Genomic DNA, 24,394 nt, shown 5'->3' with positions numbered 1-24,394 from the left:
AATGCAGTTAGCTCGGGGTACTATAAATACGGAGGAGCTAGCACATGAGAAGTTGGGGAGAGGTGGTGCCTCAACTTGTTGTTATTGTGGTCTGTAGTTCTGAGCTGATTATATTCAGAAGGTACATTGGTTTTTATCTAAAAGAGCCCCATTCTCTCCCCAGTTGGCTCCACCAAACTCTGCCCGTTTCCTTAAGTCTTACTAAAATGAGTCTGAATTCATAACCAATGAACATAATTAAATGAACCAATCAACATAAACGCAATCAAACTTTCCTTGAAATGGAAGGGCTTAACGAATCGAGCCTTTTGTCCTACAGGTGACAGCAGTGATCCAAGTAAAGAGGTGACATCGTTGGACAACTCCACGAAGGCCGAAGGCTCAGACGATGACAGGACAGAATCTTCCACACTAGTGGCTGAGATCATGGTGTCAGGGATGAACTGTGAGTTCCCCCAGATAGCTTTGCTTCTAACAGCTTCCATTCCACCAGCAGGAAGTTCTGTCTTCTCTTCCCCTGGTATATTAGCGAACTGTACTGCAGCCCAACATCGGACTTGGGTCCTCCTCTTTTGAAAAGCATACACCGTAAAGTTCATTTGGGTTAGACATGAATCATGCAGAGAGGCTCTAGGCTAAACCGCTTGAGGTATAATTGGAAGCAGAGGTAACAATCAGGCTAGAAGAAACTTAAGTATTTCCCCACCTGTACCTACTGTGACTTGCTCATTTAGATTTGCTCTGTCTAGCCAATGTGAAAAGTTGATAGTAATTGATAAGCCATAATAATTACTTAATTACTGCAGAAACTCCATAAACAGAAATGTTAGAATCTTTGTCTGTGTTGCACATTTATTAGCACAATAATTTGGCTCATAATAGAGTCTATTATGTTCTGTGTATGGCAAGCAGTTCTGATGAGCCCTAGAACTACTTACAAACCCACTGTCTTCACAGCCCAATGCCCATCACTCAATGTGGCTCACTCTGACTGAAACATTTAATCATATATGTATTTGAATTATATATACTATATTATATATCCATATCTAACAAATATAAATATCGACCTTACAGATTGCTCCAGAGAATCTCATCTCCATTTCCCAAGTACTATGACTATAGTCACACACCCTGCCATTTACCTGAAAGCTGGGGTCCCAACTTTATCCACTGAGCCATCTTCTCAGACCCTTTCGTAACATTTTGTATTAACATTATGTCTGTGGCTTTAAGCTGTTTGAAACCTCCATGATGAGACAGTTATAGAGTCTCCATTGACTTCTGTAGCCTGAAGAGCAGATGTTCAGGGCTCAAGGACCGCAGGCCCCATTAGTATGTTTTTGATAATGTAAAGAAGTACATATTTTCAGTAATGATGATAATTAATATTTATATGAACTTTTAACATTTGCCATGATTAAGTTATAATTTTGATTCCAGATAGATCTCATTATTTTATAGATGTAAAAACTGAGACTGAGGTGTATTGATTAGTGACTTGACTAAAGATTTTGAAAATTCTGATCACATAGGACTGGAGACATGATTCGGTTGGTAAGGTGCTGCTATACAAACATGAGGACCTGAGTTAGGATCTTCAGAGCCCACATTAAGAAAAAAATAAATAAAAACCAGGCATGGAAGTTTGTAATTGTTTCCCAGTGGTGGGATTGGATACAGGAAGATGCCCAGGACTGCTAGCCAGCCAGTTTCAATTAGTGGGCATGTGTACAGCGAGAGACATTCACTCAGAAGAATTAGGTAGAAAGTGATTGAGGAAGAAGCCCAGCATGGGCTTCTAGACTCCACACACCTACACGTGCACACATACATGAGCACTTATGTACACACACCCACATAAACATCTATGTATGCACACTTACATATGCACACACACATGAACATCTATGTATGCACACTTACATATGCACACACACATGAGCAAAGAACTATGACCAAACAACCAATTCCTATTTAAGAAGTTCCAGAAAAATTTGCCACAAATAAAAAAATATATTTATTTGGCTACTTTTTGGTCATAAACTGTCCTAAGTGCTGGGGATACCAGGGCATGCTAAATACAGCCACAACCTGCATAGTCACAGCTTAAAGTGAGAACTGGAAGCCTCATCAAATAAAGCATCAGGACTCGTGGGCTAGAGACCACTTTCAGACTCAGCGGGATTCTTACAGGCAGATCCTATCAGACTGAAGATTGATAGACAAAGATCCCTGGCAGAGAGTAACTTGACTGCGTTGGGGGTCAACAAGTGAGGGCCAGAGGACTTATGTCACTGTTTGTGTTTGGCTTTGTATTCACTTAGCCCCCAAAGACAATGTATGGCAGCAGAGCCTTTGCCTGCATCCTGCATTACTTTAGGTTTATCACTCAGTAGGACCTGGGCACACATTAGGTACTTCTGAGTAAATTTAGTTACATAGTTTAGTTCCCAGAGTTGCTTCTGGTACTTGGGGCTTTATCTTTTAGGTACTGGTGCCCATGCTTTGCCCATGTTAGAACCACTGAGGTACACCCTCACTCCTAGTTATTAAGATATCACTATGCCCTTCTTTTTAATTATTAAAACAGTTTGATTATTTTATGTGTATGAATTTTTTTGCCTGCATGTATGTTTGTGCACAACTCGGGTGTCTGATCCTGTCAGATCCCCTTGTCTGTGTACAGCCGTGTGGGTGCTGGGAATCGAACTGGGAACCTCTGAAAGAACAGCAAGTACTCTTAGCCACTGAGCCAAGACTATGGCCCTGACTATTCCCTTCTTTGTCATCTTTATTTAGTTATGTATATTGAATTTTAATTTGCAGAGGATTTTTTTTAAAGAGTCATGCTTTCTTTGGTTTCCAACAACAGTCATGCAAAGCAGCATTCCTGTTAGAAGTCCCTACTCTTAACAGAGGCCAGTTTTACCAGTGTGGCCACAGCTCGCCCGTGTCTCCTGCACCATAGCTGCTGCTTTCCATCATGCAAAGCTGACTCCAGGTTTGCAAAAGTCCTGCATCATATTCTAATGCAATCACACAGTGGTTTCAAATGGTCGCTGTGCTGGCATGCCGTCCACCCCTACTCTCAGCAGCCTTGAGAACTAAACATTTTAATGAGCCTATCCTGAGTTGCGAGTAACAGGGTGTAGCCAAGAAAGCACGAAGGGTGTTGTGTTCACCCAAGAGAAATCTTGGTTCCCCCTGGACAATGGTGGTACATGCCTTTAATCCCAGCACTCAGGGAGTCAGAGGCAGGTAGCTTTCTGTGAGTTCAAGGCCAGCCTGGTCTACAGAACAAAGCCCCTGTCTTGATAATCAAAAACAAAACAAAACAAAAAAAAAAAACAAAAAATAATAAATCCCCAAACCACGGTCACCCCAGTGCCTGCATAGGCAGCTGTGGCATGTCAGGTATTCCAACTCTAAAAGGGAGGCGGTGGGTGGCATTTGGGAAGTGACTATATGCACAAGCAGTTAAAGCAGAAAAGCAAGAAACAAAGAAAAACTTGCTCATGTCTGTGACTTGACATGCAGCTCTGTCCCCCGGGGCATTTGCATTTCAGTGGAGTATGAAATGAAATGATCTTTTACAACATTCGACTTGTAAGGTTCGTGACTTCGCAGAAGTGCCAGAAGGCTTACAAGTCAGTGCATAAATCTTGATAATAAGCACACACTGTGACATATATCCTATTAGATATGAAACACGATATTAGTAAATTGATAATAAATCTTTCTGTGAGTCAATCTCTTTGTCAGAAACAGATCTGCTTGCTACATTCATGTCTGTGTGTTTTGGGAGAAGAATAAATGGGCCTTTTGTATGTCCCAGTAGTTGGGGATTTTTGAGTAAAATTGTAGTAGGCTGCTTATATTCTAAGGCTAAACACTGGCTCTTGAGATCTGGTTGTCCCCCACAAACAGATCCTCACGTACACCAAGTAATGCTATGGAAACCTCGTTCCCCAATTTAACTGGTCAATAAAAGACCAGAGCCTGTGATTGGGTGGTGGAGGGGGAAAGGTGGGACTTGAAGATCCAGTGAGAGGGTTGCAGATAGAGAAAGGAAAAGAAGAAAGGACAGTGGTAGAAGAGGTCTCGATGTGAGGAGACGGACCATGAGCATGTGGTCAGGAAGAACAGCAAGTAACAAGGAACATAACATGGCTGGGAAGTTAGAATAGCTCCAAATCTGTCCAATCTAGGCCTACAGTTTGTAAATAAAATACAAACTGTATTGTGTGTCTTTCATACAGGCTACCTGGAGTTATAGATTGATATTTCATAAAATAAAATTGGAGTCTATTTTAAGCTCTATTAGAAGTTCAGATGTACAGATGATAAACAAGTCAACACCGGGCTCTCTGGACATCAGATGGTTCTTTAAGATTGTGGTTTACCTCGGTATGTGAGAGAAAGAGGCAGGAGGTTCTCACGTTGTGGCCAGCCTTGGCTACTTACTTTGTCAAAAAGCTAGAGCAGCAACAAAACCACAACTACAAACCAAAGCAAATCAAAACTAGCAAGCACACAAAAGCCGTGCAACTAAAGAAACATGGAAGCAGTGAGCTGTGTCTTCTAAATCAAGTAAAACAGACACAACATGCAGATCTAACCAGTTCTTTCTGTTTGGAGGCTAGCCCACACACACTTCAGGAACGGGGTGCTGGGACATTCAGTCCAGCACCTGGAGGTCCAGTTCCTCCTCGGAAGACTGGAAATAATTGCATATACTCTCTCACTGTTTGCAGATGAGGATGACTGTGGCCCTGCGGTGTGTGGCAGCCACGCCCACTGTGTTTCTGAGGGAGAGACTGCGGTGTGTCAGTGTTTGGAAGGATTTGCTGGAGATGGAAACCTGTGTTCTGGTAAGAGCAAAGACCAAATGCACAAGTTTGAAAAATCGTGAACCAAAAGCATTCCTTATTACCTTTTCTGACTAAAATTCCCCACAAGGATGTAAGTAATTAGTAGGTTTAAATAAATTATTTGATGTTGGGGGGGATTGTATGCATAGGAAATGAGACACAAAAGCAGTTTTACATATATTACCTCATATTATTAAACATTGTATTAAAGTTAAACAAAAAATGAAGTTGACACTAAGAGAAACATGAATTTAAGCCCAAGTCAAAGTTATGGATTCATAAAAATAGAACATTTTCTTCTGAGAACCCTAGTATATATTTTTTCATGAAGCAAAGAGACTATAAGTAGTAGGTTTCTATTTTATATTGATAGTGAGTTCATGATGACTGGGAAAATGTCATCCTTGTTATTTGAAACTCTGGAAGAAAGTAATTTACTTACACATACTTAGCTGTTTGGACAGGTGGGCACTTCATGGAAATTAATTGGGAAATGAGCTTCAAAGCCAAGATGCAGACTTTGCATTTTATTCACGAACAGTACCTGGGAGCAGCTGGGTGACCGACTGCACAGAGGCTCAGTCTTTCTTAACTGCTTTCCAGCATTGCCCAAACCAGTGGTTCTTAACCTGCCGAATGCCACGGCTCTTTAATACGGCAATTCTTGTTGTGGGGACCACCCCAACCATAAAATCATCTCATTGCTGCTTCATAATTGTAATCTCACTACTGTCCTGAATCGTAGTGTAAATATCTGATATGCATGCAGGATGTGATATATGACCTCTGTGTGGGTCGAGACCCATGGGCTGAAAAACGTTTCACGTGCTCATTATCTCCCCACAGACATAGATGAATGTGAGTGGAGTAGCTCAGACTGTCCCACCACCTCGTCCAGGTGCATCAACACTGAAGGTGGCTACGTGTGCAGGTGCTCGGAAGGCTACGAAGGAGACGGAATCGGCTGTCTCGGTGAGAGAGCACAGGTGCCAGTGGACAGGGACTGGGAGGAGGCCAGCTAAAGGAAGTTGTCAAAAGTTGCTGCGGGCTGATGGATGGCAGGATAGGGTTCAAATAAAACACATGTAAAGACAGAGGTAGTTTAGGTCTTAGGAAACAATCTCCTGGCTGTAACTGCACAAACTGAGCTGCTGAGGTAACTCTACCTCTTTGCCTTTCTAGTTCATTCTCTGGGGCTTGGAGGATGGAGGCTCAGTCAGCGTTCAGTGTTGTAAGCCGTCGGTGGGCAGTTGGTCAGCCCCTCTTTGTTACTGAGTTTGAGCTAGGTGGGTGTGATAGGAATCACTGTGTGCAAGAAGACAGGAGCAGGAGGCTCCAAGGCGGGCACAGGGTGTTTCTGATGGTTCAGTGGGTGAGAACTTCGGGCACTGACAATGTTGCAAGCTCAGAATGATTGAAAGCCTTTTCATAACCATGCTCCTCTGCCAAGCGCCGGGTGGGGCCGTGGGCTGGGAGTTCACTCTGTGGATGTCTTCTGCTGCCCCGGGTGTCAGGAGCCCAGTAACAATGCACAAGTGGAGGCCTGCCCTCCATACCCTCGCCTAGTGCCGCGCTTAGCTGCTTTCCCGGGGACTCCCAGCTCCTCTCCTAGGCTGTTTCTTTTCCTTCTGAAAGCAAACAGAGAAGGGCAGATGCCCTGGTGCACTTAGTGCTGGTGTTTTCTCTCACATGGGATGGTCATGACCACCCATTTGTAGCTCTGACTGGCTTAAGGCAGACTATCAGACTAGTTCTGTGCTATCTCTGGACCTCCAAAAACACACTTTAAAGCTCAGACTTGGCAGTCAGTCAGGAAAATGTCACTGTGCTAATTAAGTAGGCTCACAGATGTTTTGGACAAACAGACTTCATATTTCATTTCTTTTGGAGAGAAGGAGGTATATTTTCTCAGAGACTTAAGCTCTTTAGACTCCAGATTCCCACAATAACCTACCTCCTAGTATTAAATATGCCAAAGGGAGTCCTGGCCCTGCCCTGCCTGGTTCCATGAGGTCTTCAGGACCATAAAAGCCATGGGCGTGCTCTATCATTGGATCTCTCTCTCTGTTTCTCTCTCTCTCTCTGTCTCTGTCTCTGTCTCTGTCTCTCTCTCTCTCTCTCTCTCTCTCTCTCTCTCTCTCTGTGTGTGTGTGTGTGTGTGTGTGTGTGTGTGTGTTTGAGAAATGTGTCTTAATTAGGGTTACTATTACTATAATAAAACACCCTGACCAATGCATCATCGGGAGAAAAGGGTTTATTTCAGTTTATACTTCCAGGTAAGTCCTTTCCTTACAGGGAAGGGAGGGCAGGAACGCAAGCAGAGCAGGAACCTGGAGGCAGGAGCTGATGCAGAGGCCATGGAGGAGCACTGCTTACTGGCTTGCTCAACCTGACTTCTCGTAGAACTCAGGACCCCCAGCTCGGGAATAGCACCACCCACAATGGACTGGCTCTTCCACATTAATTACTAATTAAGAAAGTGCTTTACAGGCTTGCTCACAGCCCGATCTTATGGAGACATATTCTTAATTGGGGTTGTCTCTTCTCTCAAATGACTCTAGCCTGTGTCAAATTGACACAAAATAAGCCAGCACACTAGGTTCAAGCCATGGCACATACAGTCTATAGAAGAGTGTTGTGGGGCTGGTAAGACAGCTCAGTGGTTAAAGGTGCTTGCTGAGAGCCCAGTGGCCTGAGTTTAGTCCCTAGGACTCACATAAAGGTAGAAAAATACCAACTTCTGCAAGCTATTCTTTGATCTCTCCAAGTACACACACACAAATAAATAAAATCTTTAAAAAGAAAGTGTTTTGGGGGCTGGAGAGATGGCTCAGTGGTTAAGAGCACTGACTGCTCTTCCAGAGGTCCTGAGTTCAATTCCCAGCAACCATCTGTAATGAGATCTGGTGCCCTCTTCTGACATGCAGATATATATGCAGAGCACTGTATGTAATTAATAAATAAAAGTTTTTTTTTTTTTTTTTTTAAAGAAAGTGCTTCAACAGTATGTCTTGCTGTAGAGCAAATGAGCTCACTCAAGCTGAGAGAGGATTGCTGTTTGTTTTTTCTTTCTTTTTGTTTTTCTGATGTTGTTGTGGTTTGGATGGGTTTGGTTTTTTCCAGACAAGATTTCTCTGCATAGCCTTGGCTCTCCTAGAACTCACTCTGTAGGACAAACTGGCCTCTGACTCACAGAGATCATCCTGACTCTGCCTTCTGAGTGTTCATCTAAAAGGTGTGGGCTACCACCACCCAGCATGGAGAGATGGCTTAGCTGTTAAAAGGGTGGGCTCATAACCAAAAACATGAGAGAGGATTTCTAAATTGAGATTACAACAGGAGTCCTGGTTTGTTTTGAGGGCTGGAGGTATGGTTCAGAGGTCAGGTGCTTGTGTGGCATATGTGAGGCCAGAGGATCTAAGATCTTTCAGAAAAAGAAGGAATTAAAAATAAAACACAGGAAACAAAGAACAGGAGTCACTTTGACCCACCAGGACAGCTGTTCAAAGCTGCCGTCTCTATTAGTCTCAGAGGAGCTTCAGGAACCGTGAGGACTACCAAGATGAGGAAGCCCATAGACCATGGTCTAAAAGAAAGACAGCTTTGATAAGAGACACAGACAGAGGTACAGCATGAGGGGCAGAAACACCGTGAAGCTGAGAACTGGGAGGAATGTCAGATTTCCTGAAGGAAGTGTCATTTGGGCGGGGCTGCGGAGAATGACTACGTATTACTTAGGCAAGAGTGTGAAGGGATGGGGAGTATCCAGATGTGGACAAGTCCCGTATCTGGGAAGTGGGAAGCAGCGCTAAGTACAGGCTGCGTGTGAGCAGAGGAACAGCAGGTACATAGCGTGGCTCGGGTCTCGGAAACTCCTTTTTCTGCAGCCCTAGGGGCTACAGCCCTCCATGATGGGTGGTGTAGTCTGGTGAGTGAGCCATTTCTGGCTTATGGGAGCCACTTTCTCACTGCATCCTCAGTTTCTCCTCTGTGGTGTACAGAAACCCTGGTGCTCCTTCATCTGTTAACGACACAGTTCCGTCAGGACAGCCTCCTTATCTAGTAGCCTGTCCCAGACCAGTCTGCTGGGAGGGAGGTTGTCAGGTCTGCGCGTACGGGGAGGCACTTCTGTCCCTACTATTAGCAGATGAATTAATTGTCTTACAGACACGGAAGTCAGCTATTGTCTTTATTTCCTATGTCAGCCTCTCTTACGAGTTCCAGCTGCTGTTTTATGAAAATGAAACAGTTGATTTCAGTTTAATAGTGCATTTTGTGTGCTCTAATAGATTTAAAGTAGTAACATTTTACAATTAGTTGGTATTTTAGATGTTTATATTTTAACTTGCACATTAAGACCTAAAACTCTGCTGTGCCTTCTGAACTGACAGCACCATCTGGACCAGAAGACTAGATGCAGTTAGAGAGCTTAATACTCCCGGAGGGCGGGTCTCCATACTGGACAGCACAGCTGTAGGCACAGTCCCTGGCTCATCCCAGGTCTGGGGAGCAGGAGAGGCTCTGGTGTCTGGGAGCCGCCTGGAGGACAGATGAGATGTTGGAATATATTGAGGCAGCTGTCCTTAAGGTCACTTAGCGTAGACAATGGAAAGACCTAATTGTTAGGGTCGTACCAGCTGAGATGGGCACAGGTGGGCAGCGGGGCTAAGCGGGGCTCAGTTGTTTATATAGTTCATACCTATAAGATAGGGTTTCTCTTTGTAGTGTTGGTTGTCCTGGAACTCACTCTGCAGACCAGTCTGGCCTAGAGATCTGTGTCCCCAGTGCTGGGATTAAAGGTGTGCACCTGACTTGATATGAAAATGGTGCCTATGAATAAGCATCTAGTTGCAAAAGTGAAGTCCGAGTTTTAGGATACAAAATGCTATTTGCTCGAGGTGCTTTACTGATTGATCTCTGGCCTGGAGCACAAGTCTTGAAGTCTTTCCTTCCAAGTGGAGAGAAATCCTGTCAGAATCCCGGGATCCCTGAATAGCCATGGCAGGGCCCCCCAACATGCATAGGGCCCTGATCACGAAGCGACGCACAGACGAAGAAACCCCTTCTAGACAGCTAAACTCTGTGGTTCCATAACCCTTCCTTTCTCTGCTCGCCCTTCCTCTTCTCACGGACTCCCGGGACAGATATTGACGAGTGCCAGCAGGGGGCGCACGGCTGCGGCGAGAACGCCACCTGCACCAACACAGAGGGAGGCTACAACTGCACCTGCGCGGGCCGCCCATCAGCACCTGGACTGACTTGCCCTGGTAGGTGGATGCGTGGTCCCGACCAACCCGGAGGAACTTGGTCCAAGAAATCCTATGCTCCGTTCGTTTGCCCCCGGGATTGTTTAATCTGGCTGGAGAGAGCTGAATTTCATCACCAGATTGGTGCTGGGCTACAGAATTTGAGGTCCTTCTGGTTTTGTTCATTTCACAGCATCTGTAATAAACTTATTATTATTATTATTATTATCATCATCATCATCATCTCCTTTTTCTCATCTTCCTCCTCCTGGTTCAGTATAGGTGTTTCTCCTTAACTCTGTGACTACTTTTTTATTGGTTTGTTGTTTTCAGAGGCTGTGGAAAAACTTAGCTGTGCTAGACAGGTCAAGACTATATCTGGACTTATAGTAGTGTATTTTGTTATTTCAGTATATACAAATGTCAAAACCACTCAGGCATGGTGGTGGATGCCTTTAATCCCAGTACTTGGGAGATAGAGGCAGGTGGATCTTTGAGTTCCAGGCCAGCCAGGTCTATAGAGTAAGTTCCAGAATAGCCAGGGCTACCCTGTCTCAAAAACAAAAACAAAAGAGAGCTAATCTGTATAAAATCTGTACAAAGTCTACTTAGATTTGATACTGCATCTTAAAACCCGGTATGTAGTTTACACAGGCAGCACACCTCAGTATGGACCGCAGACCACGGCACCGCATGGTCCAACACAGGTGGTAGCCACAGGAGCCTCTCAGAGTTTTCAGGAGTGTGGGCCGTGATGGGAAAAGAGTCATTTTCAGGGATTTTTGTCACTGTCGTTGTTAATTCTTTGAGATGGGGTTTCTCTGTGTAGTTCCAGGCTGGCCTGGAACTCAGAAATCCACCTGCCTCTGCCTCCCAAGTACTGGCATTGATGTGTAAGCCACCGTGCCCAGTTTTCTTTCTAGGATTTTAAAGTTGATTTTTAACGTCAGCACATCTTGACACGAATTAGCAACCCAGCCAGCTTTTGTTTCCCTTAAAGGCATCACCAGTACTGACTTCCGCTTCCTCACCAATCCAGGCTGCACCTCACAAAAGCACCCCACAAAAGGCCCTGTCAGCTAGGACAGGGCTTGCCCTCTATGTTCTGCAGACAGAAAATGTCTTCAGGGATATCCGTACTTGCCTGGCCTCTGGGTTTATAGTGAATTGTTGTTTTTCTCGGTAAATATTCTCCACTTAGAAGGCATTGAATACAGGTGTGGTGGCTGGTGCCTACATTCCCACGAGTTGGGAGGCAGAGGGATTGCCATGAGTTTGAGGGCAGGCTGAAAAACTTCTTAGCCAGTTTCGAGCAGCAGTGCGTTCCCTTTAAGGAGTAGGAAACTGTTCAGAACCACGGGGGGCTTTCGATCTTGACTTTCCTCCATTATGGTAACATTTTCTTCCCATCACTTGCTGTAGTCTCAAGTCCAGGGGACACCTAAAAGGTAAACCAAGCTTTAGAAGAAAGCGTTTTGTGGGATAAGTGTTTGTGACTCCCTAGGTCGGATGACGATGGGTCAGGCAGCTTGTGAGCCATATTGAGACCCCAGTTGTTCATTTCGGATTTAGGGTTGTCCATTCTTTCTTTGCCACTGGTATGATAAGGGAGAGAAGGGTTTAGCTCTTGGTGGGTGACACAGGCTCCATTAGGAAGGTGAGATTCCACACTCCTGTGACGCCTGCCGCTATCAAGAGACCACAGTGCAAGCTGTTTACAGAAACACAGAAAACCAAAGTAATGCCTTTGACTATTCCAGACTCTACTGCACCCCCTCTCCTTGGGGAAGATGGCCGTCCTTTGGTGAGAAATAGTTACCCAGGATGCCCACCATCGCACGAAGGGTACTGCCTCCATGGTGGCGTGTGCATGTATGTTGAAACAGTGGACAGCTATGCGTGCAAGTGAGTAAGCATCCTTCTGATAGCCCACGGTGACGCTGTGTGTTCCATGCCTTTCAGGAAGTCTGTAAAATTTATACGGAGGAGCTTTTTCTATCAGCAGTGATGACTTTCTTTTTACGGAAACAGTTTGATGAACATAATCTGGAAATTCAGTTCCTCATTCAACATAAAGAAGGCAGATTTGTAGGAAGTTTACTAAAACCAGTTTGGTTTCAGTCAGATTGTAGATTTATAAAAATAACGCACCAATATTCACCCCGAACTTATTGCTTCTGGTGTTTAAAGCTTTTTTTTTTTTTTTAAAGTTTTCTTTCTAGTAGTTCACTTTTCATTGTTGTCTTGGCAACAGCAGTTGAAGGATGAAACAGCTGCTGCTTGCTTCCTTTAGCTCCCTGAGAGGTATGACAGGTCACGTTCTCGCCTGAGATGATTCTGAAGACCTAGAACTCTGAGATGCTCCAGGTAGTAAAGCTACACATAGGGCTGAGGAGAAGGGAGCGTCAGTAAAGCTGTGTATGGGGCTGGGGAGAAGGGAGCGTCAGTAAAGTGCTTACAGCAAGGGAAGGGAACCTGAGTTCAGATCTCTAACGCCCATATAAAAACCCAGGGCTAGAGGGGGGGGGGGGGGACTAGAGTTCCCTAGCACTTGCTGGGTCAGTGAGAGACTGTGCCTCTAGTTATGAGGTGGGAGGTCTGGCCAGTAGGCTCCTTGGACAAATACTGTCCCCACCAAGTCCGGGACCTGAGTTCAGTCCCCGGGATGGTGGAAGGAGAGGACAGACTAGTGCATGTCGTCCTCTGACCAGCACACATGCTTTGGGCCATCTATGCACCATACACACAAAGAAGTAAACAATGACCATTAGGAGGTGGAGAGCATGGTGACATCGGTTTGACCTGATGTCAAATTCTGGCCTCCACGTGCACTGGCATGCACACCCACACACGGATATCCACACACAAACCCAAGTGGGCAGTATTTAGTTCAGGACTACATTCTACTTCTGATTTCACATGTTCAAGGTAATGTGGGGGCACAGACACATGTGTGCATACATGTAGGTCTCATATGCTGGACCTGTGGCCCTGAGAAATAGATGTTACCGGCTTAAACAATTTTGTGGTTTTTCTGCTAATACTGATGAAAAGAAACTAAGTTATTGGAGGAAGAAGGAGCTATACTCTTTGACTGAGTATGGTCTTACATTAAACACATCAGCTTGACAAAAATTGTGGAGATATTTGAAACTATTAGTAAAAAGGACTCAACCCTAGTAGAACTCTGCTTCTGAGTTTATATCACCATGCCACGATTTTATAACGAAAGATGCTTTCAAGTATAGCAACATAATTCACTTTTAATTAATAGTTAATTAATGTTAGCAATCAAATAGTTTTTATCTACACACTTAATCCTAAAAAGTTACAAAACTGGATGTGTCCTTGATGGTCTCTGGCTTATTTCCTTCGTGGTAGTTAACTTTAGGTCCCCAGAGCACTGTTGCAGGATGGAGGATTCTAAAGGGCCAGGGTGCACCGTCATAGTGCAATTTCCTGATCAGTCTGGTTCTGCCGGTTCGGCAACACAAAGCTCTTTTATTAAGTCCCTATGGAAACTTCATCTTTCATCTTTCGCCTCTGACACCCAGTGAGCTGGAGCTGGGGAGGCACAGGAGCATACATACCTACAATCCCAGCATCCCTCGGGCACACCTGCAATCCCAGCATCCCTTGGGCACACCTGTAATCCCAGCATCCCTCGGGAGGTCGTGGTGGAAGAATCCGGAGTTCTAGGTCATTCCATTCAAGGCCAGGCTGGATCACAGGAGGCCCTGTCTCTTAAACAAACAGGCCACAGCTAAAGATGCCCCTCACATTTAAGGACCTTTAACAAAAAGCAATGTTTAAAGTCACTGGTGTCCATGGTCATTGGAGCATAACTTTATTTTGAATTGATTTGATAAAAATGGGGCTTAACGAGTTTTCACTGCTTCCCTCTGTTTGTCCTGTCAGCCTCCCTCATGTGTGAATTCCGCAGTAGCAAACCTCAGGCGTTCCTGGAGTGCAGCTTTATCAGGGCCACTGCCCAGTCTTTCTGCACAGGGTGGCTTCTAGTAGCCCTTCCTTCCTGGTTGGGAGCCAGATGCAGAGCCCAGGCTGGTGATGTAGGGGAGTAAGGCCTGAAGCATCCACGTCCACTGGCTCCCTAGAATTTTGCTGGCCTGGATTCTTGAGCTCAGAGGACATCTTTGTCCTTTTCTGTTTGGCTTTGGCCAAACATCCTTCTGACACATCCTTTTCAAGGCTGCAAGCCCTACAGCAGGGTTGTGAAGCTTTTTGAGGATAGGGAGGTTGGAGAATGCTTCCAGTTCTGCTCTACCCCTTGTGGACCTGTGACCTCAACTCATCTAAAAGGCTGCTTAACCCTAACTTGGTCTAGAGTGACTTCATAGTGTTTGACCATGGAAATGGTCAAATGTATTTACCCAGAAAACCTTCTGTTTGGTTTAGCCAAACTAATTAATAATTCAAATAATCCAAAAGACTTGTGGCTGCGCCCCATCCTCTGAAGAAGCATTGGCCATTTACTGCCATGGACCAAGACACCAGAGCACTTCCTTTACAAATGGAACCCGTTAGCATCCAACAGGTTTTCTCCTGCAAATGACTTTCAGGTATTGTCAACAAATAGCTCTAACCAAAATGAGCTAGAATTAAAAATAGACCCCAGGAATCCTGAGCAGCCTTTTGGGCCCCACCTCAGCGCCTGCCATCTCTTCCGTGGTCCCAGAGCAGAGTAGAGCAGAAAGCCCTGTTGAAAACAGCCCAGTGCTGAAAACAGCGTAGGTTTTGGCATCTGAGAACCACGTGAGGCAGACCTGCCCATCATTAACCGTGTAACCTCATATGAAGTATTTAATGCTGAGTCTGTTTCCTTACCTGTAAATTAGGGGGCATCCAAACACCACCCAAAGTTAAAAAGTAGCAAGTAAAAATTGTGTGTAGGATGGCATCAGTTATGGTGACTAATAAGTGTTGCTCCTTTTCTTTCCTCCTGAAGAAGTGAGTTTCTACTTTCTCATGATGGGCTAAAGGTAGGATTAGGGAAGAGACTCCAGATCTTCTGGAACTTTCAACAGGGTTCTTCCATGTTGTGTCTTCCCTCCAGAGCTGCTGGTATCATTTCTGTGGGTTTGTCTTTCGGTTCTTTTAGAATCAAGTGGGGAAGTTGGTGGTAGATCTGGGGCTAAGAGAAGGGAATCTTAACGGGATATTTTTAAAAAGGTTTCTAGAACCCAGCACTTCCAGTAGGTGGCAGCATTGCTTCACTCACTCCTGAGCATCGCCACAAACTGATAATTACACAAACTGATCTCATTGGACAGGAAGGAGTTTATAGACAAATGGCCCTTTTCCTTCAGAATAGCTCCCCACCTCCTATCTCTCTCTCTCTCTCTCTCTCTCTTTTTTTTCTTCACGTTTTCTCTTGGGCTAGTGGTGAGTTTTACAAAAGCCAATAGTCCCTCCTTAGCCTACAGGGCTCTGCTTCCAGTGCGTGGTCTATATGCACACTTCTGTTACATCCTGGTGTCCAATAAGGGTGTCTGCTTTCTAGTTCTTTCCTTAGGACTGCTGCAGTCTGACCAGACATCTGTCTCCAGGAGTCTCCTGACTTGGGTAGGTTTAGAAAGGGAGTCTCCTTAGGACTTTAGCCTGAGAGTTTACCTGTAGTCGGTGTTTTGCCTTATAGAGTCGGTGTGCAGATAGCTCCCCATCATCCCAGAGACAGGTTGAGGAAAGGAGGAAGCCTGTGAGTGGTAATGTTGTGAGTGTTGATGTGTGAGCCTATTTTCAGCTGACATCATGGGCTCACAAAGCTATATCTACAAAGGTGCAGGACTAGAGACAATGCATATCGAATCTGTGAGAATCGGGTGCCAGGGGCCTCTAGTTGACCTCTGTTTGTGTGTCATCAACAGCTGTGTCGTTGGCTACGTCGGGGAGCGATGTCAACACCGAGACTTACGATGGTGGGAGCTGCGCCATGCTGGCTACAGGCAGAAGCGTGACATCACTGTGGTGTCTGTCTGTGTGGTGGCGCTGGTCCTGCTGCTCCTCTTGGGGATGTGGGGGGCTTACTACTACAGGTAACCATTCTTTACCCTGAAGCTTGACACCCTGTCTCTAAGCTCCCCCAGGGAATGAATGCATACTTCCTTGGGATAAACTTGAGCGAAATACTGCATTGAAAAGGAGGCGTAAGCTCTTTAAAAACCTAGGCTTTACTACACTAAAACATCCTTCCCAGCCACTGTACATGTATGATTTGTGATCATCCGTTTTGGTGATGCTGAGGACTGAACCCAAGACCTTGCACATGAGCTACATCCTCACATCAGATGTGCTTATCTCCCACAATGCACCATTGCAGGCCAATCTCTTCTTTTAGCATCACATGGCCACATCAGCCGGCATAACTATAATTTTTCATGGTTGCCTGCTGATAATTACCCACAAAAATCTACTTTTTGTTAGAGAAAAAACATGGTCCTCCCTAACTTGGAAAGGAAGTCTGGTCATTGGGTTTTTTTTTTTTTTTTTTTTTTTTTTTTTTTTTTTTTTTTTTTTTTAGTAATTTGAAGTTACAGGTTTTTAAACTGAGAGACAGTAGTGTGCATTTTGTGTGAAAGCATCACCTTAGCGTCGGGGAGCAGGTGTCCCGGGGCTCCTGTTCCTTTAAATGATGATGATGTTTAAAATGATGATATTGCACTGTTATTCACCGAAACAGCTTAGGAAGTGTTATAACAATCTGTGCTGTTAAAAAAATAAACAGGGAATCACAATACATGGGCCGAAGGGGCTTTATATAATTGTCCCGTGGCCCACCTACCTGCCAGGCATCAGCTTTCTGGTGATATGTAAGGTACCTACTGCCATCAGAAGGTAAATATCCAACCACATTTACCAAAGCTGAACAAGCACTCAAGTTACAAATCTCTGGAAAATTGAGCATCAGCAGGCCAGGCGCTCTCCTGGAGACCCTGATAGCATACCTGCTATAGCATGCCGCAGCAGTTAGCAGTGCTGGCTCTGGAACCAATCGCCCCTTTCTGATCCAAGTTAGTGCCTCAGTACCCTCAGCATGCCCTCTCGTTCGTGGGCATTGGTGTCCTGTGCTCTGGGAAAACAGTACTTCTTTCAATGGTCACTGTGAGACTGAGTTAGTGCGAGTTAAGAGTTTAGGCCTGGTGTGTTGGGTATAATAAACGTGACTATTGTTTTATACAAACAGTAATCTTCCTAACAAGAGGCATATATACTTGAAAACCTTCTCCATCACCTGTGGGAGACAGAGTCCCAGGGAAACTCTTGAACTTTTACTTTGGTGGCCCATCAAAATAACTGCACTTTTAAACCTATTATTTGGATTCTGTACGTTGTTAGAAAAACATTAAGTTATCGATGGCTATTCCCCTGAAAAAAATTTCAAACAAAGATAGATATAAAAAACAAAAACAAAACAAAAAGCAAACAGAACGTTTTCTGAAGGAAACCCAGAAAACGTTCCCAGTCATAGTGGTGCAGACCTTTAATCCCAGTACTCAGGAGGCAGAGGCAGGTGGATCTCTGTGAGGCTAACCTGGTGTACAGAGTAAGTTCCAGGATAGCCTGAGCTACATATATACATATGCATACATATATACGTATATATACATATTCATATGTGCATATATTCATACACACATGCATGCATATACACATGCATATATGCATATACACACATATACATACACATACTCATATGTGCATATAGTCATACAAACATTCATGCATATATACATACACAAATATTCATATGTGCATATATGCATACATGCATGCATGCATACACACATACACATATACACATATACATATATCATGAGACCATATCTCAAAAGAAAAAAAAGAAGAACATTTTAACTGAATGCATGATATAATTATTTTGGGTTTTTGATGTATTAAGACATATGGCTTAATATTTTTCAGAAATTTAGATTTTTTTTTAAAGTAGACAGAGTCTTTCTATGTAACCTGGACTAGCCTCAAACTCATGATTCCTTTGCCTCGGCCTCCGAGTGCTGTGAGTTCACGGCTGCGTCAGTAAGCGTGCCTGAGCAGCGGCGGGTGTGGATTGAAAGCTAATGGCTAACGGATGGTGGTTTTCCAGTTTCAGGTATATAACTGCAATAGTCCAATAACAAAAACGATGAAGGGCCCACGTAAATGACTCAGTATGTAAAGTGTTCGCCATACGAGCCTAAGGACCCAAGTTCAGTCCTTAGCACCTACGTTTAATAAAGTACAATGCAATGCAATGCAGTAAAATCTAGCAGTGCATTGTGCACTTATATCTGCAACAGTCGGGGGACAGAACAGAATTATCCCCAGGACTTGGTGACCAGCCAGCCTAGCTGAACTGGCCAGCTCTGGGGTTACTGAAGATACTGTTTCAAAATAAATAAATAAATGAATAAAACATAGAAATTGAGAAGGATGTACACTTCTCACCTCCACATGAGGGCATACTTCCATACGGGTGCACACACACACAAACCTGTGTTTACACACACAAATGATGAGCGCTACCCAGAAAAGCTTGTTAGAACTCTGTGATTGCACTGCATCCAGAGTTAGCATCTCTTTAGCCATTTGCTTAGCAGGACTGCCCCCTGGAGGTGCTACAGGACTTGTGTGTGCTTTTGACTATGTGCGTGCTATCTATAGATCTAATTTGACAAAATAGTTGCTTCAGGGTATCCTGGAGTTGGACCGGTGTTTGCTTTTGTCTTGAGATTGTCTCAGGTCTTTTGGTTTTATCTTAGGACTCAGAAGCAACTATCAAAAAGCCCAAAGAACCCTTATGAAGAGTCAAGCGGAAACGTGCGCAGTAACGGGCCTGACAGCAGTGGGGCTGGGATGTCTTCTTGTCCCCAACCTTGGGTAATGTTATCAAAGTACATGAAGCTAAGAATTGCTGGATACGTGCCCTTATTCATTTTCTTCTTTATTCGTGGTGTTCAGAGAAACTGAAATCCGTTCCAGCTGCTCTAAAAATGTCTTTTAACCTTAGCATCCAGCCAGTCTTCAACAAGTGCTTTAACTTCTAGGCCTCTTATCCTCTTCTGTATAAGTCTGTTCCTCTGCGGTAGAGCTCTCTGAAGATGCTAAGATGTATCTTCATCAATGCCATGTGATTTAGGACATGGGCAGGGCTCCGTTCCTTGAGGTCTTATGACTTTGTGGATGGCTAAATTACCTGCATTGCACTTGACAGACGGTAGAAATTTAGATTGCAAGTTTAATTAATCTCATTTAAGTCAGAGGAGAGGAGACATGGTTTCTGCCCGTATGTGTCTCTTTTAAATAAAAAAAAAAAGTAAAATTAAGTTTTTTTTAAAAAATCAAAAATCCCTGCTGCGGTGGCAAGCAGCTTACCGCCTCCGAGCTTCATTCAGAAGCCGGGGCTGCTGAGCTGTCTCCCCCAGCTGTCGGAACTGCTGTCCACACCGACTGCTGCTGCACACGTCACAGGGAGTCGGGGAGAAGCCGAGTTCCCAAACCCAGAGGAGAAGCAGCAAAAATAAATCTGCTCCCATCAGCTCCCTTCCAGGCAGCCTGAGTCATGGAGCTCCTGTGCGTCCGGCAGAGAGGCATGTGGCTGGAAAATCTGCCGTGTCCATCCTCACTGGAGCTGGAGACGATGAGCCTTCATCCTTACTCAGCAGGCCGCTGTACGGACTCTGCGGTGTGGCACTGCAGAGAGACCATTAAGGCGGTTCTCTTGATGAGAAAGCTGGGTCCTCCACAGGAAGGTCCTTCCTGTGGAGGACCCAGCTTTCTGAACTACACAGAAGTCCTGGGGCAGTCCTCCACCTGGTTACTTATTGACAAGGAAGGACTTCACCAGCCTGTGTCCTGTGTCCAGAGCAGGGCTTACTTCTATTCTTCCTCTTTCTGTTTGACTTCTTTTCATTCCTACCCTCTCTGGCCCGTGGGCAGGCCAGTCGGCTCTGCTCAGCCTGCGTGGGGAGTGTGCAGTGAGTGAGAGAGCAAACAATGACCGAATGCTGGTTGGGCTAAGAGAAGCACCGCTGTGCTGACCCGGGCCTCCCTTTGAGCATTCTGCCTCCTGAGCTGCTCACCTATGAGGAGACAGCTGGGGTTGTCTGCAAGATGGTAGCTATCCGTCCTTACTCGTGACCTTAATTACTATATATGACCTTATACGTGCACACACACACATCGGTAGCCTGTACACACACACATGTGAGGTTATTCATCTGGCCAATGGGTGGTACTTGTGATACCTATGGATACTTGTACAATTTGCAGCAAAACAGTAGCCTCCGGGGATCCAAGATTCTTAACCCAAGATTTCCAGAATCAAAACAGATTCTCCAGAAAAGATGGTTGTGGGCCCTAACAGAAATTAGTGCAAGGTTTCCAGAAGCTTTCTGGATGCTCTTGAGCTGGAGAAATACTCGGTAGTTGAGATCACTGACTATCCTTCCAGGGGACTGGGATTTGATTCCTTGTACCCATAACATGCTGCCATCTGTAACTCCAGTTCCAGGGGATCCAGAGCTCCCTTCTGGGCTCCACGGGCATCAGGCATACATGTAGTACATAGACATACATGTAGTCAAAACACATGTACACACAGTAAAATTATCAAAAGAAAATGTAAAAGACAGAGTCTCTCATTAGATGAAGAGTTGACAAGGCCTTCCTTTCCACCTCCACCTTCCACTGCACGATGTAATCACTTAAATGTTTATTGAGGTGCCTTCTGGACCATGGCAGTCATCCCCTGAACCCTTTTCTTTCCTGCAGTTTGTGGTCCTAGAGGAACACCAAGAGCCGGGGAGTGGGAGTCTGCCTGTAGCTGGCGCGGACGGTGCAGTCACAGATGCTGGCCTGTCTTCCTCTCTGCAGCCAGGTGAGTAGGTATTTTACCTTAGTTGAAAGTGTTTGTCACTGAGGAATGTCACCTCACCACAAAAGGTCATTTAGCCTTGTCTAGGCTGAGTGAGTCATGGGAGGAGCTACTGTACCAAGGAGTTTAGAGAAACACATTTGACTGCATTTCCCTCTTCTATAAAGACCCTGCGTAATCCATCTCCAGGCATAATGCAGTCTGCTACATCACTCTGAGAAAGCCCACAGGACTGAGCCCCTTTCTGTGAGCTGCTCAGGATGGCAGGCCATCCCTAGAACTGGCTCTTACCAGTTGCTGTGAGTGTAACTCCCCTGGAGAGGGAAATGGCTCTCCCCAAACAGGTTCCATGGGCTGGTAGGAGTGTTCTTATTAATGAAAGTTGATCTGGCTTTGTCCTAGGGATTTCAGATATTCTAGTCTTATCAGGGGCTAGCCCTCAGCCAGACTCTTGGCTGAGAAGTCCAGTCAGACCACTAGGGACGATAAATCGAGCCAAATTTTTAAGCTGTCCTGGAGCGTATTCTGTTAGAAGAAGAGTTACATGTCCTTTGCTATGGTCCTTTTGCCAGGATTGTATTGTGATCTGTCTCTTGGGTTTGGGTCTCAGATATCATTGTTCTTTTTACAAGCCAGAGGGCAGCTTTGAACATACTTTTGTGTCATAAGGCATTGGGACAGCAAAGGAAATCTTTGAGCCAACAAAAAACAGGCCCCCTGCTAATAGCAGGAGCCGGTTAAATGTCGGGGCTACTTATATTTCCCGATAGCTCCCATTAGACATGCCACCATACTGCCCTCATCCTGTTTCCAGTGGGGAGAACCTGGGATCTTATTACAGAAAACTCATTCTAAATTTCCATTTTGAACATGTTCTGCGCTGTAACCTAAAATGCTAAATTCAGAAAGCAAGGCCAATATATCAAGGCTCATTAAGGAATTGAATAAGAACTGTAATAAATGTTTATGTGTGGTGACTGTTGTCTGTATACTTTTAAAACTCAGATTTTTTTTTTTCCAATAGTTGCCTAGGTTTTGTTGCTAGCACTGTCAGAAGGTAAAAGGTTGTCTTATACTTTTCCTTGAGCAGCCAAGTGCACACCGTTCCTTTTAGAGAAAATCTACTTAGCAGGAACATGTGGTAAGATTTTACAGCTTAATCCAAAGCTCAAAGATTTGACAGAAATGTGGTTATGCCAGAGGCAGGGGCTTCATGTTTTTAGAGCTCTACTCCAAAATGAATTAGAACAGCAGTTCTCAGCCTGTGAGTTACAACCCCTTTGGAGGGCAAATATGCCCAAGCCTGCTGGAAAACAGACATTTCCATTCATTTCATAACAGCAGCAAAATTACAGTTGTAAAGTAGCAATGAAAACAATACTATGATTGGGGGTCACCAGAGCATGAGGGTCACAGCGTTACAAAGGCCTCAGGGTTAGAACACTCCTGTTGTTACGCACTCGGCAGCAAATGTGTTGATCCACTCGCTACCTTCCCATGTGAGTAGTCCAATCCTCCACCATGAGTTCCCACCTTATAGGTATATTCAGTGAACTACACGCAGAGGTTGGGTGGAGGGACAGTGAGGAAAGAGTTGAAGATCAGTTTTGGCTCTGAGACAGTGCACCCTCTGCTCCTAGAAAGGCGTGGAGGCGTAGGAGTAGTGCGTGAACACAGAGCCAACTTCATGGAGCCTGGCCAGCGCCAATGGACAAGGGTTAAGTGAAGAGTGTTGTGTTGCGGGAAAGAGAACCGTGCTGGGAAGAAATGTGTTTCAAATCTAAACGTTGTTCTAAGGCATTTGTGGTCCTGATGTGGAGATAGGACTGCACAGGAAAGGCCAGAGAGCACTCTTAGCTCTTGAATCATCTCAACCAACCGAGATTTTGCCATTTTTAAAAGTAGAGCCCCAGAGAGGTTGGGAATAGGCTCCTTTGTTTCTTATGTTTAAGTCTCTTATCTCATGACTGTTACAAGGATCTGTTTTTCTGTTCTTTCCCTCCTCTCCGTTTATCTCCTCTTTCCCCTTCTTCCTTCTCTCTTGTCCCCCTGTCCTTCTTCCTTGAACAGGGTCAGTGCATCCGACTTCATGGAGACAGAAACCCCACATCTATGGAATGGGCACAGGGCAAAGCTGCTGGATCCCACCACCAAGTGACAAAGGACCGCAGGGAATGGAGGGAAGCCCCCACTTACCTTCCTACAGGGAATGGCCTCTAGCTTTGGGGGCTGAGAAGCTGCCTTCTCTCCAGTCAGCTAACGGATCGAGTCAACAAAGGGCCCCAGACCTGCCACAGCAAACAGAGCCAGCTCAGTAGAAACTGGGCGCAGACGGTACAGAAGGAGAAATAACAAACCAGGCTGAAGGATGGTAGAGTGGAACAGATTTGGTACTCCAGTCTCCACGGCTAACACTGCTCAGGGTCCTGAAGTCAGCTGCAGAGCTGCATGGCTGCATGGCTGCAGAGCTGCATGGCTGCAGAGCTGCGACTTTCACTTCCAGCTTCAAGCAGTCCCGTTGAAGATGTCCAAAAGAGAAGTAGAGAAAATCATCAGAAACCGAAAGACATCCACATGTTATAAGCCGTGTCCTCTTCACTGGACTCTTTGACTCTTTCCCTTGCTGTCTCAGGGGAAAATGGTTAAAGCAGGCGATCACATGCTTTGTCGGTTGAAAAGTAAATTATATGATCTACATAGAAGTCTTAGCTCAATCTCATGAAATGGTTGGAACATTGTAACTGTCGCTAAGATATACTGCAAGTGTGGCCTGTGCTCATAATCTTGCCTCCAGAATTGTGATAAATTAGTGAGAATAATTGTAACTTGGAATCTGATTTATTTAGAATTAGATCATTTATTTTTATACTATAAAAATCTTTGAATGAAAATATTTCACTTTAAAAACATTTCCTAAGAGACAACAGTGTTCCTTAACCATTGTCTTTTCTTCTTGAAGTCTTTCCCAGTAAAAAAAGGTAAATTCTGCTGTTTGCATAGATTTTTTAAAAATTTATTTTAAGATATGAGATTGTAAACAAATTGCTTGATTTATTTTCATTGATTTATTCTAATTATTTAAATAAAATCACCTTAAGACAACCACATTTTATTATAATCTGATGGCATTTGTTATAGTTTGAGCGGAACCAGACAACTCTATCATTGGGAATTAATTTTATTTTTAATCTTTCTATATTTTAAAAAACTGGTCTTACTACTTTAGAATACTTACTATTTTAGAATATTACTGTGCTGTTAGAATACTATTTAAGATGCTTAGCACAATGTTTGAATAGACAAGACAGTGGAGAGGAGAGAGAAGAGGGCTAGGCTGTCGGCTGGGGGACTGTGCCTTTTGTGTTTGACAGGGAGAACACAGTACT

At 44.6% G+C, this 24,394-nt stretch overlaps 1 protein-coding gene across 2 annotated transcripts in view; it reads left to right on the top strand.

The window, feature by feature from the left end:
* EGF (epidermal growth factor) overlaps positions 1-24,113 on the top strand; it is a 92,093-nt gene extending 67,980 nt beyond the window's left edge. For both annotated transcript variants that reach the window (XM_080915758.1, XM_080915757.1), the window contains exons 16-24: positions 320-445; positions 4,758-4,874; positions 5,721-5,846; positions 10,019-10,141; positions 11,881-12,025; positions 16,006-16,173; positions 18,895-19,012; positions 20,906-21,011; positions 23,079-24,113. In XM_080915758.1, coding sequence (XP_080771884.1) covers positions 320-445; positions 4,758-4,874; positions 5,721-5,846; positions 10,019-10,141; positions 11,881-12,025; positions 16,006-16,173; positions 18,895-19,012; positions 20,906-21,011; positions 23,079-23,326 — 1,277 coding nt within the window. In that variant the 3' untranslated portion in view covers positions 23,327-24,113. The remainder of the gene's footprint in view (positions 1-319; positions 446-4,757; positions 4,875-5,720; positions 5,847-10,018; positions 10,142-11,880; positions 12,026-16,005; positions 16,174-18,894; positions 19,013-20,905; positions 21,012-23,078) is intronic.
* The last annotated feature ends 281 nt before the right edge of the window (positions 24,114-24,394 follow it).

Source organism: Micromys minutus, assembly GCF_963924665.1.
Source record: "Micromys minutus genome assembly, chromosome: 4".
Lineage (NCBI taxonomy): Eukaryota > Metazoa > Chordata > Mammalia > Rodentia > Muridae > Micromys > Micromys minutus.
Note: the sequence above shows the minus strand (reverse complement) of the source record. Positions and strands in the feature narration are given on the sequence as shown.